At 34.0% G+C, this 17,153-nt stretch overlaps 1 protein-coding gene across 1 annotated transcript in view; it reads right to left on the bottom strand.

Moving 5' to 3' along the window:
* The window catches only part of LOC143244396 (uncharacterized), a 54,378-nt gene that overhangs the window by 13,087 nt on the left and 24,138 nt on the right, over nt 1–17,153 (bottom strand). Inside the window, exon 3 of the mRNA XM_076488982.1 lies at nt 15,273–15,358. Within this exon, the coding sequence (XP_076345097.1) occupies nt 15,273–15,358 (86 nt within the window). The remainder of the gene's footprint in view (nt 1–15,272; nt 15,359–17,153) is intronic.

Below are 17,153 nucleotides of genomic sequence, written 5' to 3'. Positions count from 1 at the left end.
TAAATAATTCAGTTGTTAATGATGTTATAATTATGGGATAATTTAATTTCAGACATACAGACTGGGGAATGTTAGAGGTAAACAATAAGGGGAAAATATATATGTAAGAACGGCTGGTTTAGGTTGAGAAAATTTTTTATGCAGAGGAGTGAACAACGTTTCGACCTTCTTCGGTCATCGTCAGGCTCACAAAGAAGGAAAGAAGTAACTGACCGATAGCTGACCACATGTTTGAAGGGGGTTGTGTAACTGAGTGTAGGAATGTAGAGGGCGTGCTTAGATGTTTGATTATATTTATTAATATAGGTATGAAGGTGATCCTTTGTATTGGTTTATTTTAGGCTTGAGTTGTTGTATAAGTAAGGCTTCTTTAATCTTGCGTTTGTTTATGTTTGTTTCTTTATTTAGTATTTTGGTGTTTTCTATGGTTATGTTGTGTTTATTTGATTTGCAGTGTTCGAAAACGTGTGAAGGTGACTTTTTATGCTCTTTAAATCTGGTTTTCATTTTTCTACTTGTTTCTCTAATATAGAAGTCGTGGAACTTATCACATTGTATTTTATAAATAATGTTGGTGTGGTGTTTGTCAGTGTAGTTTTTACACAGTATAGACCCTAGTTTTGAGCTTGGTTTTTGAATAAATTTCGTACTAACTGTAATGTCATATTTTGTTACTAGTTTTTGCCAAATGTTGGTTATTTTTCTGCTGATGTCGGGAATATATATGGTATGCAGCAGTAAATGCTTTCGTGATTTTTTTATTCGTGGGGTATATTAACTTTTGTTAGTTGATTTTGCTTTTTGTCTAGGTGTGTCTAATGTTTTCTATGGTTTGTGGAGGAAACTTATTGATGTTGATGAAGTATTGTTTTATTTTGTCTAATTCGTTGTTAATGTTATCAGGTGAGCATAGTTTTATGGCTGTGTTTATTTGGTTTCTTAGTATGTTGAGTTTTGTTTTGTTTCATGTGCTGAGTCCCAAGGAATGTATAGTCTGGTATGGGTGATTTTTCGGTGGATATCTGTTTTAAATTGTGTATCGGTTCTTGTAATTTTGAGGTTAAGAAATGATATTTCATATCTTTCCTCCTGTTCACATGTGAAGTTAGTGTTGTGATGTGTAGAGTTAACGTGATTGAAAAAATTAAGTGTGTGTTCTGTAGATGTGAATCCCACAACCGAGTCGTCTACATATCTGTACCAGTATAGTGGTGGATGTAATGCTGTGTTAATAAACAAACGCAAAATTAAAGAAGCCTTACTTATACAACAACTCAAGCCTAAAATAAACCAATACAAAGGAACACCTTTATACCTATATTAATAAATATAATCAAACATCTAAGCACGCCCTCTACATTCCTACACTCAGTTATACAACCCCCCTCAAACGTGTGGTCACCTATCTGTCAATTATCTTTCTTTCTTTGTGAACCTGACGATGACCGAAGAAGGTCAAAACGTTGTTCGCTCCTCTGAATAAAAAATTTTCTCAAACCAAACCAGCCGTTTTACATATATATTTTTCTCCACAAGTGGTTTTTCTCGTCACTGATTAATGAGGAAGAAAAAATTTTGTAAATTGCTCAAGATGCTACTTACTAGAAGCAATGTTATTTTGTATTTATTGTGAACTTCTAATATAAAAATAGCTCACAGGGTGAAGGTCGTGAAAAAACTTAGGTTTAAGTAATCATTGCACAATTAGATTCGATGTTTTGGTAGATATGAAAATTAATAAAAAAATTTGTTTTAAATTAACAAAAACATTTTGAAATAGGAGACCATAATTATCTGAAAAGCGAAGAATATTTAAAAATAAATTCTTGAATGTTAACTATAATTCATTTGTTTATAAAATGGATACAAGCGAAAATCCAGGTTGACTATCAATGGATACAAAGTAAAAAATTAAGAAAATATTTATAAATTTAAGAAATTTGAATTGAAAATCAAAGAACTTGGTCAAACAAAAGATTATAGAAAAAACTATTGGCTGAAAATTTAAAAATCATTAGCAAAGAGTTATTTAAAATGCTTTAAGGGCAACCAAACTGTTAGGACTGTAAAAGAGTCTTTGAACCATTTTCTAATATTTCTGTAACTTCTTGAATAGGCAGCAAGTGCCAGAAAACACCTTTTGAAACGAGGTGATAAAAATCGACCTGGTTGTTATATATTTATTAGATTTTTTTTAAGAGGTGGAAAAGGTTTTGAAATTCCAAGAAGAAATGCTTTGCAAAGCTGTTCAACATAAACCACTCCATTTTGACCAAACCTGTTACGCACAACTATGCAAAAAGTCACGATGGTAGGTAAAACAAAATACATGATCTAATTAACTAATAAATAAATATTTACTGGAAAATTATTTTTATCAATGCTATAAAGTAGCTACCAGTTTGACTGCTAATTTTGATTTCATTTCTCTAAGTGACACATTCAATTCTTTATTGACCAAGCTTTCTTTCCACACCTAGAGTATTTTTGATTTAATTTAAATTTAAGTATAATTTGATAGAAATAACTTTAAGAGTATTATGGAAGAATAGGATCTCGGTGCTCTAATTGATAACTGTCTTAAGCCATCATTGCAGTGTGATGCTGCTAGTGGGACAGAAAATTGGATTTTAGGTTTTATATACAAAAACATTAAATACAAGTCTGAAGAGGTTTTAATGTCACTACATGTTATTGGTTAGATAATATTTGGAGTATTACAATCATTCTTATGTTTTTGACATTGGAAGAATATTAAACTGTTGGAAATTGTTCACAATAACACTATTAAGATAGTACCTACAATGGAAAATTTGTTGTGTGAGGGCAGACTGAGATCTTTGATCCTTTCTCTTTTTTTAAAAAAAAGAAGAGTTATGGATAACCTTTTGAGGTATTTAATTGTTACAAAAGGTGATATTGTCGATGCATCATGATTTTTAAGATTGTTGAGGAGTTTGATATTGTTCATTCATCATAATTTGTAAGATTGTTGGGGGTTTGATATTGTTCATTCATCATAATTTGTGAGATTGTTGGGGGTTTTATATTGCTGACGTATCATGATTTTTAATTTTTAAAATTGATGAGGAATTTGATATTGTTAATGCACAATGATTTTTAAAATTGTTCAGGGATTTGATATTATTGATACATCACAATTTTTTGTGATTAATAGTGAAAATTGTAGGACTAGAGATTACAAATATAAATTTTGGCAGATAAGATTAATTTTCAACTAAGACATCTGAATCTTGTTCTAATATGGTGGCCAGGCTTACAATGTTGTTGAAGTGGCAATCAATTTGATGAAATTTAATAAAAGGCTTAATATATATTGAAATGATAAGGGCTAGCTCACAGTGTTTTATTTTAAAGCTTAGTTTAGTGGATGACACAGAATAGTTTGATGATACCCTAAATTATTGTATATGTAAAGTATACAAATTCAATGTGTTTCTTACTAATAGCGTGAATATATACTACAAAGTAAAAAGGTTTAACCAGACAGAACAATATATGTTTGTATGCTTCTGAATTTCATAAAAAGATATAAAATACGTGTATATATTCCAAATTTTGAACTAGTGAGCTAGAACGCACGAGTGGCTTAATATTCCAACGCAATATGGAAAACAAACATCTTAACATTTGTATTAAAGGTCTTTTTTTTTTTTTGTAAATTAAGAATTTCTTGCCTTTTTAGGAACTGGGTCAAAAACATCTGTCAACATATTATTTTTTAAGGTGCAAGGAAAATTCAAAATAGACATCTTAGAACACTGGAGGCGAAACAAAAGAACAGAAAAAAATGATCGTTATGTCTAGTATTATAGACGGTTTTAGGCCTAGTCACAAGTCACCGTTATTTACAATCATATTATCTGAGGTACTATTAGTTCTAATATTAAAAGACATGCCGTTTGTACACACAAAGAGCCATAGCAAATCGCTCAAGAGAAATATTACTTCTGTTTTACTTCATAAAGTTTTTGTAAAAGAATATTAAATAACCAGGTTTACATATTGTGAATGTTTGCAATGTTAGTTTGGTTCGGCCGCGAAGCAAATACAATAAAATCATTAAGAAAGGTTTACTATGTTACATGTAATTTCGTTTTCCTCTATTGCAGACTTTGCAATACCTCATTCCTTTTATTAACATATACATATATACATTTTGTGTGTGTATATATGTATAAAATTCCTGTATATGATGTAATTAATATGCAGAAATCAAGATATGGTTCGAGTATAAATTGAAACTTTAGCTCTCAATTTACTATTATGGAACTAATGGTAAACTTAAGTTAATGGTTGAAATATGTATGAAAGTTCGGATAATGAGGTTGTTAAAATGCTGTTTAATTTTAAAACAGTTTAATAGCATTTTATTCCAGAAGGGGTTGCGGATGAACGTGAAATCTCCACGTTCTGAAAATGAACATAATTCTATAAACCATGAAAATGGAAAACTAACACGTTTCTCTCTGTTCACAGAGATATTTTATGAATGTGATGTTCGAGAATTGAGTAATTACTTGTGACATGGTTGGTCGTTTACATTAATGATAAAATGATTTTCAAACTTAATATACATTATATCTAAATATACCATAGAATTAAATTGGGGTTCTAAAGTATTTTATTTTTTAGGAAAGTAGGAAAATAAAAATAAATATCTCGAGAAATTGTTTGTTTTTTAAATTTCGCACAAAGCTACTCGAGGGCTATCTGTGCTAGCCGTCCCTAATTTAGCAGTGTAAGACTAGAGGGAAGGCAGCTAGTCATCACCACCCACCGCCAACTCTTGGACTACTCTTTTACCAACGAATAGTGGATTGACCGTCATATTATAACGCTCCCACGGCTGGGAGGGCGAGCGTGTTTAGCGCGACGCGGGCGCGAACCCGCAACCCTCGGATCACGAGTCGCACGCCTTACGTGCTTGGCCATGCCAGGCCCTCGAGAAATTGTTAGTTAAATCACTAGATGTCTTGTACATCTAAATATAAATATCTTAAAGAACCGTGTGTTTGTCATTTCATTAAAATTAGGGCAAAAGAAACACGAAACACAAATGAATGATGGGGGAAGTCCTTGAACTCATGGAGGACCAAAGAAAGATGAAAACTTGTAGTATAGAAGAGTATAAGTAAAATTAATCAGTGTGTAATAATAAAAAAAAGGAAAAACTGGTTTAATCCACGACAGTCATACAGAAAAGCCATCTGTTCAGAAGAACATGGACGGATTGAAATTCTTAAGTCAGAAGTACGAAAAGTTATTCATAGAATGAAAACCAATGAGGTTACAGGACCAGATGAAATAGTAGTGGAACAAGTAAAACATTTGGAAGTATTTAATGCAGAAAAATTTCAAGACGATGATTAATGAGATTTATGAAAGTGGTTAAATGCACTAGGATATCAGTAAATCGATCTTTAATTCGCTCCACAATAAACCTGGAGCCACTGAATGTGGACGTCACTAAACCATCAATTTAATGAGTCATGTGACAAAGGTCCTAATAAAGTTGTTGAGGGTGACAGCTAGAAGTAGAAAATACCAAAGGTTGCAAAAATTTACTGTGATTTTTATTGACGTTCGTGGTACAAGAAATGGCACGAATGGTTTCTAAGAGAGCAATAGAATATGAAGATAACCTATTATTCTGTTTTATTGATTATACCAACGCTTTAGATACAGCAAAGCATTCGGAGTTAATGAAAATTGAGGATGAAATAGATATTAATGGTAAATACTTGAGAGAGGTAAGATGGTGTCTTTACACAACTTGCTTAATTTGCACAGTAAGAAAATCCTAGGATAGATCGAAAATTCACCAGAGCTGAATCTGAACAACTCGTGTTATACTGATGACACAATACAACTTGTGTTATGTTGATGTGATGAGACAACAGCCACCGTTATACTGATGTAAAACATAACAACTCGCATTATTCCGATGACACAATGACTCGTGTTATCCTGATGACAAAACAGCTCGTGTTGTACTGATGACATATTTTTATTAGATGATTCAGAAGAAAAGCTGAAAAGTAAGTTGTATAAACTTGTTGTTGAAATCAAATTTCTTTTTTTTTAATTTTACACAAAGCCACAAGAGGGCTATCTGCGCTATTCGTCCTTAATTTAGCAGTGTAGGATTAGAGGGAAGGCAGGTAGTCATCACTACCCACCGCCAACTGTTGGGCTACTCTTTTACCAACGATTAGTGGGATTGGCCGTAACATTATAATGCTTCCATGGCTGAAATTGTGAGCATGGTGTTTGGTGTGACAGGAATTTGAACCCGTGACCCTCAAATTACGAGTGCTCCGCCCTGACCACCTGGGCTTGAAAACGAGAATAAGGGTTTAGAGTAATAACTGTAAGAAGACAAAATGCATAGTCATCACAATGGCTTATCTGTCTCTCTAGTGGAATTTTCTAAAACTAAGATACCTCAATAACACATGTCGATCAAAGTATAGACTGCATTGGACCTCTCTTGAAATAATAAGTGTATTTATTAAATATGCGACTGTGTGACGTGAAAAACTTAACAGTGGCCAATGACACTTTTTCTTCACTTCACCTATCCAGTGTAAAGGTTTTTGTCATAATGACTTTAAAGCCGTTTCCACAAACAATATGTTTATGCATTAATATTAATTATCGTCTTTAAAATATAGAATTATTGATATAAAAACAGATCATTTTATACACTAAGAAAATGCTTCTTTTTTTTTTATTTATATGAACAGAAATGAAATTTGACGCAGACGATTGCCCGAAAGCAGTGACGATCACGAGCTTCAGTGAGAGAGCCCTCTACCGAAGGAGGTCGAATATGAGAAATAAGATCGATTTTATAGGTGTTACGTGGATAAGTCACGCTATTCGATCATTCCCTTATTAGTTTTCCAGTTGTCTAGGCTTATAAAATTATATACTAATCGGCAAGTTTTGTTATTTACAAACCCTACTCCCAAAAAAAAGGTTATTAAACAGTTTTAGGGTAAAAGGAATTAAACCTTTTTGATAGAAAAAAATAATATATGCATTTAAAAATTTAGTTACGCATTGTACTTACGTCTGTGTTTAAAATATATATTTTAAGTTTTTCTGCTACAGATCCTTTGTATTATATGTTTTTGCACAAACAAGAACGTATGAAACAAACTCCAACCATATGAATACTTATTCATTATTTAAACATCTACTTAGAAATTATACTTTCTTTGTTTAAAAACGGTGCGTATTTTTCGTTATTTCAGTTTCATTCTGTAAACTTACAAAGCATACTTCCTCTGATGTTGGCTCTCCGCTAGTACAGCGGTATGTCTCCGGATTTACAACTCTAAAATCAGAGGTTTAATTCCCCTTGGTGGGGTCAGCAGATAACCCGATGTGGCTTTGCTATAAAAAAACACACACCCCTGATGTTGACGGTGCGTGTTAATTCTTATTTTAGCTGCACACTGTAACCTTATAACATATGTTTCACCTAATGTAGTACAGTGCGCGCTTAATGTTATTTTTTTATTCATTTTGTAAGCTTACAAGGTTTACTTCCCGCTTCTTGGTAAGTTGCGTGCCGTACTATATGAAATCATGGCGTGTCTGAAAGTAGAACGAACTGTGCAAGTAAATTTGTCTATTATTAATACGACGTCGTATGAGACGGGACGCATTTAGTTCTAACATATCTAATCTTCTAACAACCTATTTTAAATGAGCTTCATTTAACGCAAATGGTTGAATGTTCATAACGGCTTAAACTTCAGCCGTGATTCTATTACGAGCGTTAGGTTTAAGTTGTTTTTCTCGTTAAAAAACAATTCGAGATGTTTATAAAACAATTCGAGATTAGAAGAGATTTACTCCTTCTTTTGTTAGAGATGTTTATAGATTAGAAGAGATTTACTCCTTCTTTTGTTAGAGATGTTTATAGATTAGAAGAGATTTACTCCTTCTTTTGTTAGAGATGTTTATAGATTAGAAGAGATTTACTCCTTTTTTTGTTAGAGATGCTTATAGATTAGAAGAGATTTACTCCTTCTTTTCCGCCAAAATTTTATGTCCATGTGATACACGTGCAAGTTGATGGTAATAGAAGTCTTGACATGATTAAATTTTGGCACAACTCACGGAAATTTTCTAGCCATCACATCAGACAGAGAAACACAGAAACATAAATTTTGATAGACATTTTACTTTTCCATATATATTTCATTTCTTCGTGTTGCCAGTTGTCAGAAGTAAATTCACTATGTTTTAGGGTTCTTATACTCTGGCATTGGTTAGTAATACTGTCACTGTCTCTGATCTGTTTAATTTAGTTGTCACTATTCAACTGCTTAACTAACATGTCACTGTCTTTGACCTGAGTATTTAGCTCATATGTCACTGTCTCTGATCTGACTATTTAACTCTTGTGTCACCGTCTTTGATCTGACTGCTTAAGTTGTGTTTCACTGTCTTTAATTTGATTACTTAACTCATGCATCACTGTGTCTGACGTGATTACTTAACACACGTGTCTCTCTCCAGTGGCACAACGGTACGTTACTACAGTATCAGCTGGTGTTTGTGGTTCTTCTTAATAAATCAAAGCAGGTTATGCATCATCTAAACTCCTCTGATGGTATACATCGGCCTGGCATGGTCTAGCGCGTTAAGGCGTGCGCTTCGTAATCTGAGGGTCGCGGGTTCGCGCCCGAGTCGCGCCAAAAGATGCTTGCCCTCCCAGCCGTGGGGGCGTTATAATGTGACGGTCAATCCCACTATTCGTTGGTAAAAGAGTAGCCCAAGAGTTGGCGGTGGGTGGTGATGACTAGCTGCCTTCCCTCTAGTCTTACACTGCTAAATTAGGGACGGCTAGCACAGATAGCCCTCGAGTTGCTTTGTGCGAAATTCCAAAACAAACAAACAATGGTATACATCCTACCATAGTAAAGCACATACATGCACTTACTGGTTATGTACGTTAGACAGAGTAGGGTTAACAGAGCCCATCGTATAACATTGTGGTTAACTACAAACAAACAAACTCATGCGTCACTGTGTTTGATTTGACTGTTTAATTCATGTGTCACGTACAAAATGCCGTTAAGGTTCAGAATACAGACACAAGATGGCACTATAGAATCGATGTTATACTTTCAACACTATATTAATTCAACTTTCTTTATATTTTTGTTTCATTTCTGGACTCAACAATGACGACGTGTGAAATAGCATTCCCGTCCTTATAGCTTTGAGCAGTAACTAATCTAAAGACCTTGTCTTCACATTTCTGAATAGAAAAGTAATTACCAAATACGTTCAGTATCAAACAAAAACTTCACTAAGTACTTATCTTTGGCTCAACGTTTCTATTTAAAGTCAACCAAGTGAATTGAAATACTGAGTAGACAGTTTATTAGATAAACAGATATTTATGAAACCAAAGACTAAAGAACTTTGTTAGTCTTACAGAAGATTATTTCGATAATAAGATAAACTAACTTTCTCGAGTCAGAGAGTCAACGATGAGACTAGCACTTTAAGAGTTGTCAACCAGATTCGTTTGATTGTTGATTTAAAAAATAAAGTCTGATAACATGGTACAAAGTTATAGACGTTTGTGATAGCACAGGATGGTTCACATTATACGATAAAGAACAATTATTCTGGCATAAGTTCGTCCATAATATGTGGAATTACATTTTATCCTAGCAGAGACTGTAGTTTATCTAAGTAGAGAGTAATTTACAATACACAGAAACTGTAGTTTATCTAAGTAGAGAGTAATTTACAATACACAGAAAGTGTAGTTTATCTAAGTAGAGAGTAATTTACAATACACAGAAACTGTAGTTTATCCTAGTGGAGAGTAATTTACAATACACAGAAACTGTAGTTTATCCTGGTGGAGAGTAATTTACAATACACAGAAACTGTAGTTTATCCTAGTGGAGAGTAATTTACAATACACAGAAACTGTAGTTTATCCTAGTGGAGAGTAATTTACAATACACAGAAACTGTAGTTTATCCTAGTGGAGAGTAATTTACAATACACAGAAACTGTAGTTTATCCTAGTAGAGAGTACTTCACGAGAGACAGCAAATTATATTTGTTCACGTAGAGACTCGCTGTTAAAATATGGAAACTAATCTTTATGCTAACATACGAATCTTCAAATTGAGTTGTAAAAAAATCATGATCTAACTCGAATATTAATTTTCCAGTAGATGTAAGAATGAATGATTCATGGTATAACGTTTTAAGCTCTACTAAATATTGAAGAAACTTTCTTGAAATAAATCTTAGTTTGAAATGATACAACTTTCATTTCGTGATTTAAGCATTGAGGCTAGCCAATAAGCTCTTACAAAAATGTTACAGACATTCAGACGATTTGTGGTCTCAAATAATACACAAATGTGGCCTTACAAACACGCAATAAATAAGACGTTTTTTGCACGATCTCTGGTAATAAACAACAGAAACTTCTGTGGAAGACTGCTCTTTAAATAAACTAAATTATGACCAGAAGGTAACCACCAAACAGGAGCAAAATGTATAGATAACTGGAAATACTGGAACTGATGTGGTGGGTGATTGACTTACCTGTATCAGCAGATCATACTTCCAATGGAAGAAATGTACACCATATTTATCAATGGGTTCACGTCCGAGGTAACAAAGTTACCGCTCAACATGAAGTTGGTTTTGCTTACGTATGTGTTTTCTCATAGCAAAACCACATCGAGATATCTGCTGAGTTCACCAAGAGGAATCGAACCCCTGATTTTAGCGTTGTAAATCCGAAGACTTACCGCTGTACCGGAGGGGGACGTTTTGCTTACGAATAACCGTAGAATTCCTCGATTAGGGCTATAGAACAAAGAATAACTTCAAGGCATATATATTTTGTTAATCTATGGTTTTCTGTTATATACAGGCTCTAGTCACCATCGGTTCTTTCTAAGATATTTAAAAGTATGTTTAATATTATTCCACGCACTTAATAGTTAATATAGACTGCCGGGCCCGGCATGGCCAAGCGTGTTAAGGCGTTCGACTCGTAATCCGAGGGTTGTGGGTTCAAATCCCGGTCGCACCAAACATGCTCGCCCTTTCAGCAGTTGGGACGTTATAATGGGATGGTCAATCCCACTATTCGTTGGTAAAAGAGTAGCCCAAGAGTTGCCGGTAGTTCCCTCTAGTCTTAAACTGCTAAATTAGGGACGGCTAGCGCAGATAGCCCTCGAGTAGCTTTGCGCGAAATTAAAAAAAACAACAAAAAAAACATATAGACTGCCATTCCAGAAATAATGGTTACAGACTGATGGAAGTTTACTCTTAATAATGTAAAATAGTGGGTAGAAAAGTTGGAGGGAAGAGATATTACAAAATAGATATACACTACATTTGACTGATTCACATTCCAAGACTTTCGATGGTATTTAAATCAATTTTGAAATACATTTATGTTAAATAGAGCTAGATTATTTTACCTACAGGTCACTATTTTGCGAAACAATGCCAGGTATTTTCTAAAAGATTTATTCTTTTGGGAGAAGTGACTAAAAATACCTTTGAAAAGTTATATTCTTGCACTAAAAGAATCATAATCTTATCACTGTTTTAACTTAAGGTATCTTACCTTTGCGAAATTCTGAGGGCGAAATTTTATGAATTTTATAGCAATTTTCCAGAATTAAATTTTCCACGAGATTTTCATGATCCGGATCAGAAAGTATGTTGCGTAAAATTCCAAGTACACTGAGAGACAGTATTTGTAATGGACATGAAAAGAATTCAAACCATGAAATAGTTTATACAACCCAATTTGAAAATCATTCAACTAAAGGGTGAAACGTGGAATGTTATACAAGCTAGAGAGAATAAACTGTTTGTTTGTTTGTTTTAGAATTTCGCGAAAGCTATACGAGGGCTATCAGCGCTAGCCGTCCCTAATTTAGCAGTTTAAGACTAGAGGGAACTACCGGCAACTCTTGGGCTACTTTTTTACCAACGAATAGTGAGATTGACCATACCATTATAACGTCCCAACTGCTGAAAGGGCGAGCATGTTTGGTGTGATGGATATCCGAACCCACAACCCTCGGATTGCAAGGTCGAGTTCCTTAACCACCTGGCCATGCCGGGCGTAAATAAACTGCTAAGAAAAGAAAAGATAGATTGTAACAGACGGACAAAGTTCTCAGAAAACTGTAGGCGGTTGTGTTGAAATAAACCAACTTTTAACAGATACGAAAACAACTTTTTCTCTGCTTTTTATCTCGTACAGCACAAAAACACCCCCCCCCAAACTAAAAAAACGAAAGATATTTTCAAAAGTAATATCATAGACACTGTTTTCTCATCTGAGAAAAATTTATCCAGTATTGTACACTCGCCAGATACGTTTGAAATAGTAGATGGAAAAAAATGAAAACGAACTGGAGTATCCGGCCGTTGTACAGGCGAAATAAAAACTAGTTTGTAACAAAGAAATTGTACTTTTATTTTTTATCATTGACATAATAAACACTAATAATGAAAATAGTTGAAGTTATCAGTACTGAAAAGAAATCTTTAAAAAGATTTCCATCAATATGAAACTGGATGAGGGGGACGAATCCCCATGACCTCTCTCATGTCATCCTTATCACTGTGTAAAGTTTGGTGCTGAGTGACTGAGAAATGTACAAGGAACAGATACACAGAAACACATATATTGATGTTTATTTATATTTTCACATGAAGTTAACGAAACGTCATTTACTGACTTTAGAAGTATAGAGCTTGTTTCACGGTTCTATTATTAAAGTTTGTAAAATCATTTTACTAAGAATGGCTATAACGTTTCTCTTGTGTGCATAATTTGTGAATTGTAATTTACTTTATGAGCACGAGAAAGATCATCAAACATGCTTAATTATGCTAGACAGATTTGTTTTCATTGTAATATTTGTTTAATTCCACCTCGTTCATTGGCAGATTTGGGGTGGTGGTGACTATACCCCTTTTTATATATTTTTAAACATTATAGCTAGCCAACTTAGTCATGCCCCCTCTCCAAATCCACCACTGCAGTATCATGTTACAGTAAAGCCAATACATACACTTACTGGTTATGTTCAGTAGACAGAGAATAGTCCCGCGCTAGTACAGCGGTAAGTCTATGGATTTACAACGCTAAAATCAGGGGTTCGATTTCCCTCGGTGGGCTCAGCAGATAGTCCGATATGGCTTTGTTATAAAAAAACGCAAACACAGAGAATAGTTAATCAATCAGCTGAGCAATATATGGACAAACAAATGTCCCCGTTCAAGAAAACAAACATGGATGTAGCGTTCACGTTTGTCTGTATACTTATTGTCATTGGAAGTACGTGCATCATACACCTTATATTCAGTGTCGTCAAGAAATTATTTGTCAGCTGCTGATCATTGTGTTTTATGGATGGTAGGTGGCAAAAACCCTGACAAGCAGCCAAGCTCTGTAAATACTGGTATCAGATAAAGTATTTCACCTTTACTAAATAACATAACATTTCACTTTTCTGAAGTATGCAAGGGTTTCAGGGTAAGATAAACAAAGTGGAAAAGGGAACATATAATAACTCAATAGAATAAATCTTTTTTGGTCGCTGCCGTGAAGCATTAAACAGCCATCTATAGATAAGGTTAATGGTAGAAAGTAAACATTTGATACAAATTTCTTTAATTTTATATCAGTAAATCAACAAGTCGCTGTGTAGCTAATTCCAAACTTTTTTGGTGGTGGCGGTTCTGCTTGAAGTACCTAAAAACAACTACAACTCTTTCACAAAAGGACAAAAGATGATGGTTAGGCTGGCAAGAAAATACTGAAATGTAATCTTGAAGCAAACACTAATATCTAGAATATTTAGTCTGATTGTAACCACCATATTACAAATAGTCCAAAGAAGGTTAACAATGATAACATCAGTAATTAAGTTTATATTATACACGGATTGGTCTAAGTAAGAAAAATAAACATAGATAATGTATTTTATTTAATATTCACTCCTTTTTGTTGTTAATATCAAGTGTTTGTGTTGTATTATTATTATTATAGAGTTATATTCTTGTACACATATTGTACACATATACCAAATCGTATAATAACACTTTACAGTTAAAAGTTTCTATAATATAATGCCTTTAAGGCCCAAGAGAATGGTTGTTTGATTGGTTGGCGTTTTATGGAGCAAACCAACTACGTTATCTTCGCCACCCAAGAGAAAGGCCGAGGCCTTATAATGTTAAAACTAGGTTTTCGATATCAATAGTGGGCAAAGCACAGGTCATCTAATGTGTGGCTCTGTGCTCAAGAATGACCAAAATATGAATGAAGAGAAAATTTTATGACGAACCTTATAATTTGATCTTTGTTGAGTTACATGTTGTAGAGGTGGTCGAATTTTAACATCTATTGCTTCAGCGAAATAAAAACAACCAAACGTAACCGTTGTGCTTTCCATTACGTTTACAACAATCCATTTTGTGTGCTGCTTTATTACACGTGGAACTGCTCTTAGCAGGTCATTTTATTTTCCGTCAAAAACACTAGTTCTGAAACACATGTTTTGAGCAAATACTTCGCTTTTTCTTTCCCTTCTCAGTTTGTATGAACTAATGGTTTTCGCTTCGTTTGTAAAGTAAATAAATAAAACGCATTATATGAACCATCGAATAGAACCTGGGAAAATAGTAAATGCATTTTATTTGTGATATACTCGCATTATAAATCCGATAAATTTATCAATAATTAGTTCGATCGTCTGTTAACTAAATCAATCCATAAACGTATCGTTCACCGACTTTAAAATATTTTTGTCTAGATATTACGAATGAACGCAATAAATATGTTACAGACAGTTTATTTTTACTGAAAGCATTCCTAAAAATAATTTTTGAAAAGAGAAAAAAATATATAGCGGCATAGTTTACACGTAAGTCAAACTTATTTCCAAATAACTCTTCTGTGTAACTTTGTGGTGTTACAAAACACGTTGCTTCAATAAATCAATTTAACACAAAAGTACTGTTCTCTATTGGGTTCCGTATTTTTCGTTTTCTGGGCGAGTAACTGACATGAGTTTCATTTTGAATACGGTTTCTTCGAAAAGTAAGATTTGAAAACTTTTATTATTTTCACATCTAGTATAAACCGCTCAACCAACTGTCATTTAACCACTTCTGCGGAGAAAAAACATTTTAATGAATACTTTTGTACTCACCCGCCAAATTCCAATGAACAGGAGAACAGAAGACACAACACAAAATAGGGAAAGATTACAAACAACAGTTGCGAGTGCCATGTATACTGAAAGGTAGAAAAATTACCATTGTAAACAAATGACATAAAAATATTTGTTATTGTTTACATAAATTCACTCTTCTAGAACAGACGATATTCAAAATGTACATCAGTCAGTTCTAATAAGATTTATGGATCTATATATTTTTTCAAACACGAAATATTCTAACAAGTACCTTTACTAACTTATAAACAGAAGTAATGATAAAAATACAACTAAGCCTCGTCTCCTTATTTATGAAAATAACCTTCCCTTCTATAATGAATGTAGTAGTTGTTCTTTCGTTACCGGTTTTCACCGTACATTAATAGAATTTATTATGATATTTCTCGTTCTTTGAGCTTAAATTTGTCACCCAAAGTTCTCGGATTTTTTCACATACGTACAAACATATAAGATTAAGAAAATAAATCAGTTCTGCAACGAATTCTAATTGTTAACGTATTTCTATGGTTTGTTTGAAATACAATCTCTAAAGCCTTACCTTGAAATATCTCTGTAGAACCACACAGATTTGTAGGCTGTGTAATCTTTGCAGGGACTGAGATAGTGTATCGAGTTGTGAGACACCTTAAGGATATATTTTCCTTTTGTTGTGGAAAAATCAATTACTTTTACATCGTATAAGCTCTGGAGGAATGCGACTCTACTGTATGTTGTGAACAGCCGTTTCGTACCTCAATTTTAATCAGATTACCTTTCTCCACAAAGGTATTTAATTTGTTTATCATTATTTGCTAAAGAGGTACCAGCTTTTTGTACGACATTTTTATTTGTATTAAAACTCAGTTTGGTAAGAAACTGACGATGTCCAAGCTGGATTTGGATCGTGCCCTTGGGGGTCATGAAAATGTGAGCTTACATTTAAACCATTTAGTGGTGAGTCCAGAACTTCTATGGCTAGGTGGTTTTTAATATGTACTGTTAAAAATACATGGACCTGAAGTTTATAGTTTGTGATTGATACCGGAGCCACCAAAGCATTGGTTGATCTTATTGGATTTTGGCTATTGAAAGAAGAAAGAAGACGGTTGTCTCTGATCTGTGTTCTGGCGTTAGAATATTGATGATTGAGCTGTTATGGAAATTACTAACTAGTTTTACCTGAGAAACAAGTGAATTGTATTTGTATTGAAAAGTTATCTTGGTTCTGGTTTTCGGATCCTGGGTTTGGAGATTATATGGAAATTACAAACTACCTCTGTCTAAGCAACAGAAAAACTGTATTTCCTGGGTGGATAGTTCAGTACAATCCAGATTAAACCCAGGTACAACGGAATTCAGCTGTGCATGTTGAGTGAGAAGTCGTAGTGCCTCAAATTCATCAAGTAGTGTTCAATGACGTAGTATGATTGTCACTGTTTATTACAGTGATGGAAATAAAACGTTTGCTGAAACTGTAATAAGTCTGGTTGATGATAGAGTCCTGGAGGTTGATGACACAGTGCTGGTGGTGCTTTATATTTGCTTGTTGGATATGTAGATTTGTTTGCGGAGTCAAGTGACCATTTTCGCCACGATGTTGATATAGGTGAGGATTGCCCATTTAAACAACCACCGCGTAGCTTTTCCTGGAACACTGTTCAGACAACCACCATATAGCCTTCCCTGGAGCACTAGTCAGACAACCACCATATAGCCTTCCCTGGAGCACTATTCAGACAACCACCATATAGCCTTCCCTGGAGCACTAGTCAGCACTGAAATACAGCGAATGATAACCGTAGAATTTTCAAAGACTGTCTTCGTGTACTCGAAAGTTTGATTTTTTTGTATCAATAAAGATTCACTTGACATTTT

Source organism: Tachypleus tridentatus, chromosome 2, assembly GCF_004210375.1.
Source record: "Tachypleus tridentatus isolate NWPU-2018 chromosome 2, ASM421037v1, whole genome shotgun sequence".
In the NCBI taxonomy this organism is placed as follows: domain Eukaryota; kingdom Metazoa; phylum Arthropoda; class Merostomata; order Xiphosura; family Limulidae; genus Tachypleus; species Tachypleus tridentatus.
The sequence above is the reverse complement of the archived record's forward strand: the minus strand, read 5'-3'. Positions and strand labels throughout refer to the sequence as shown.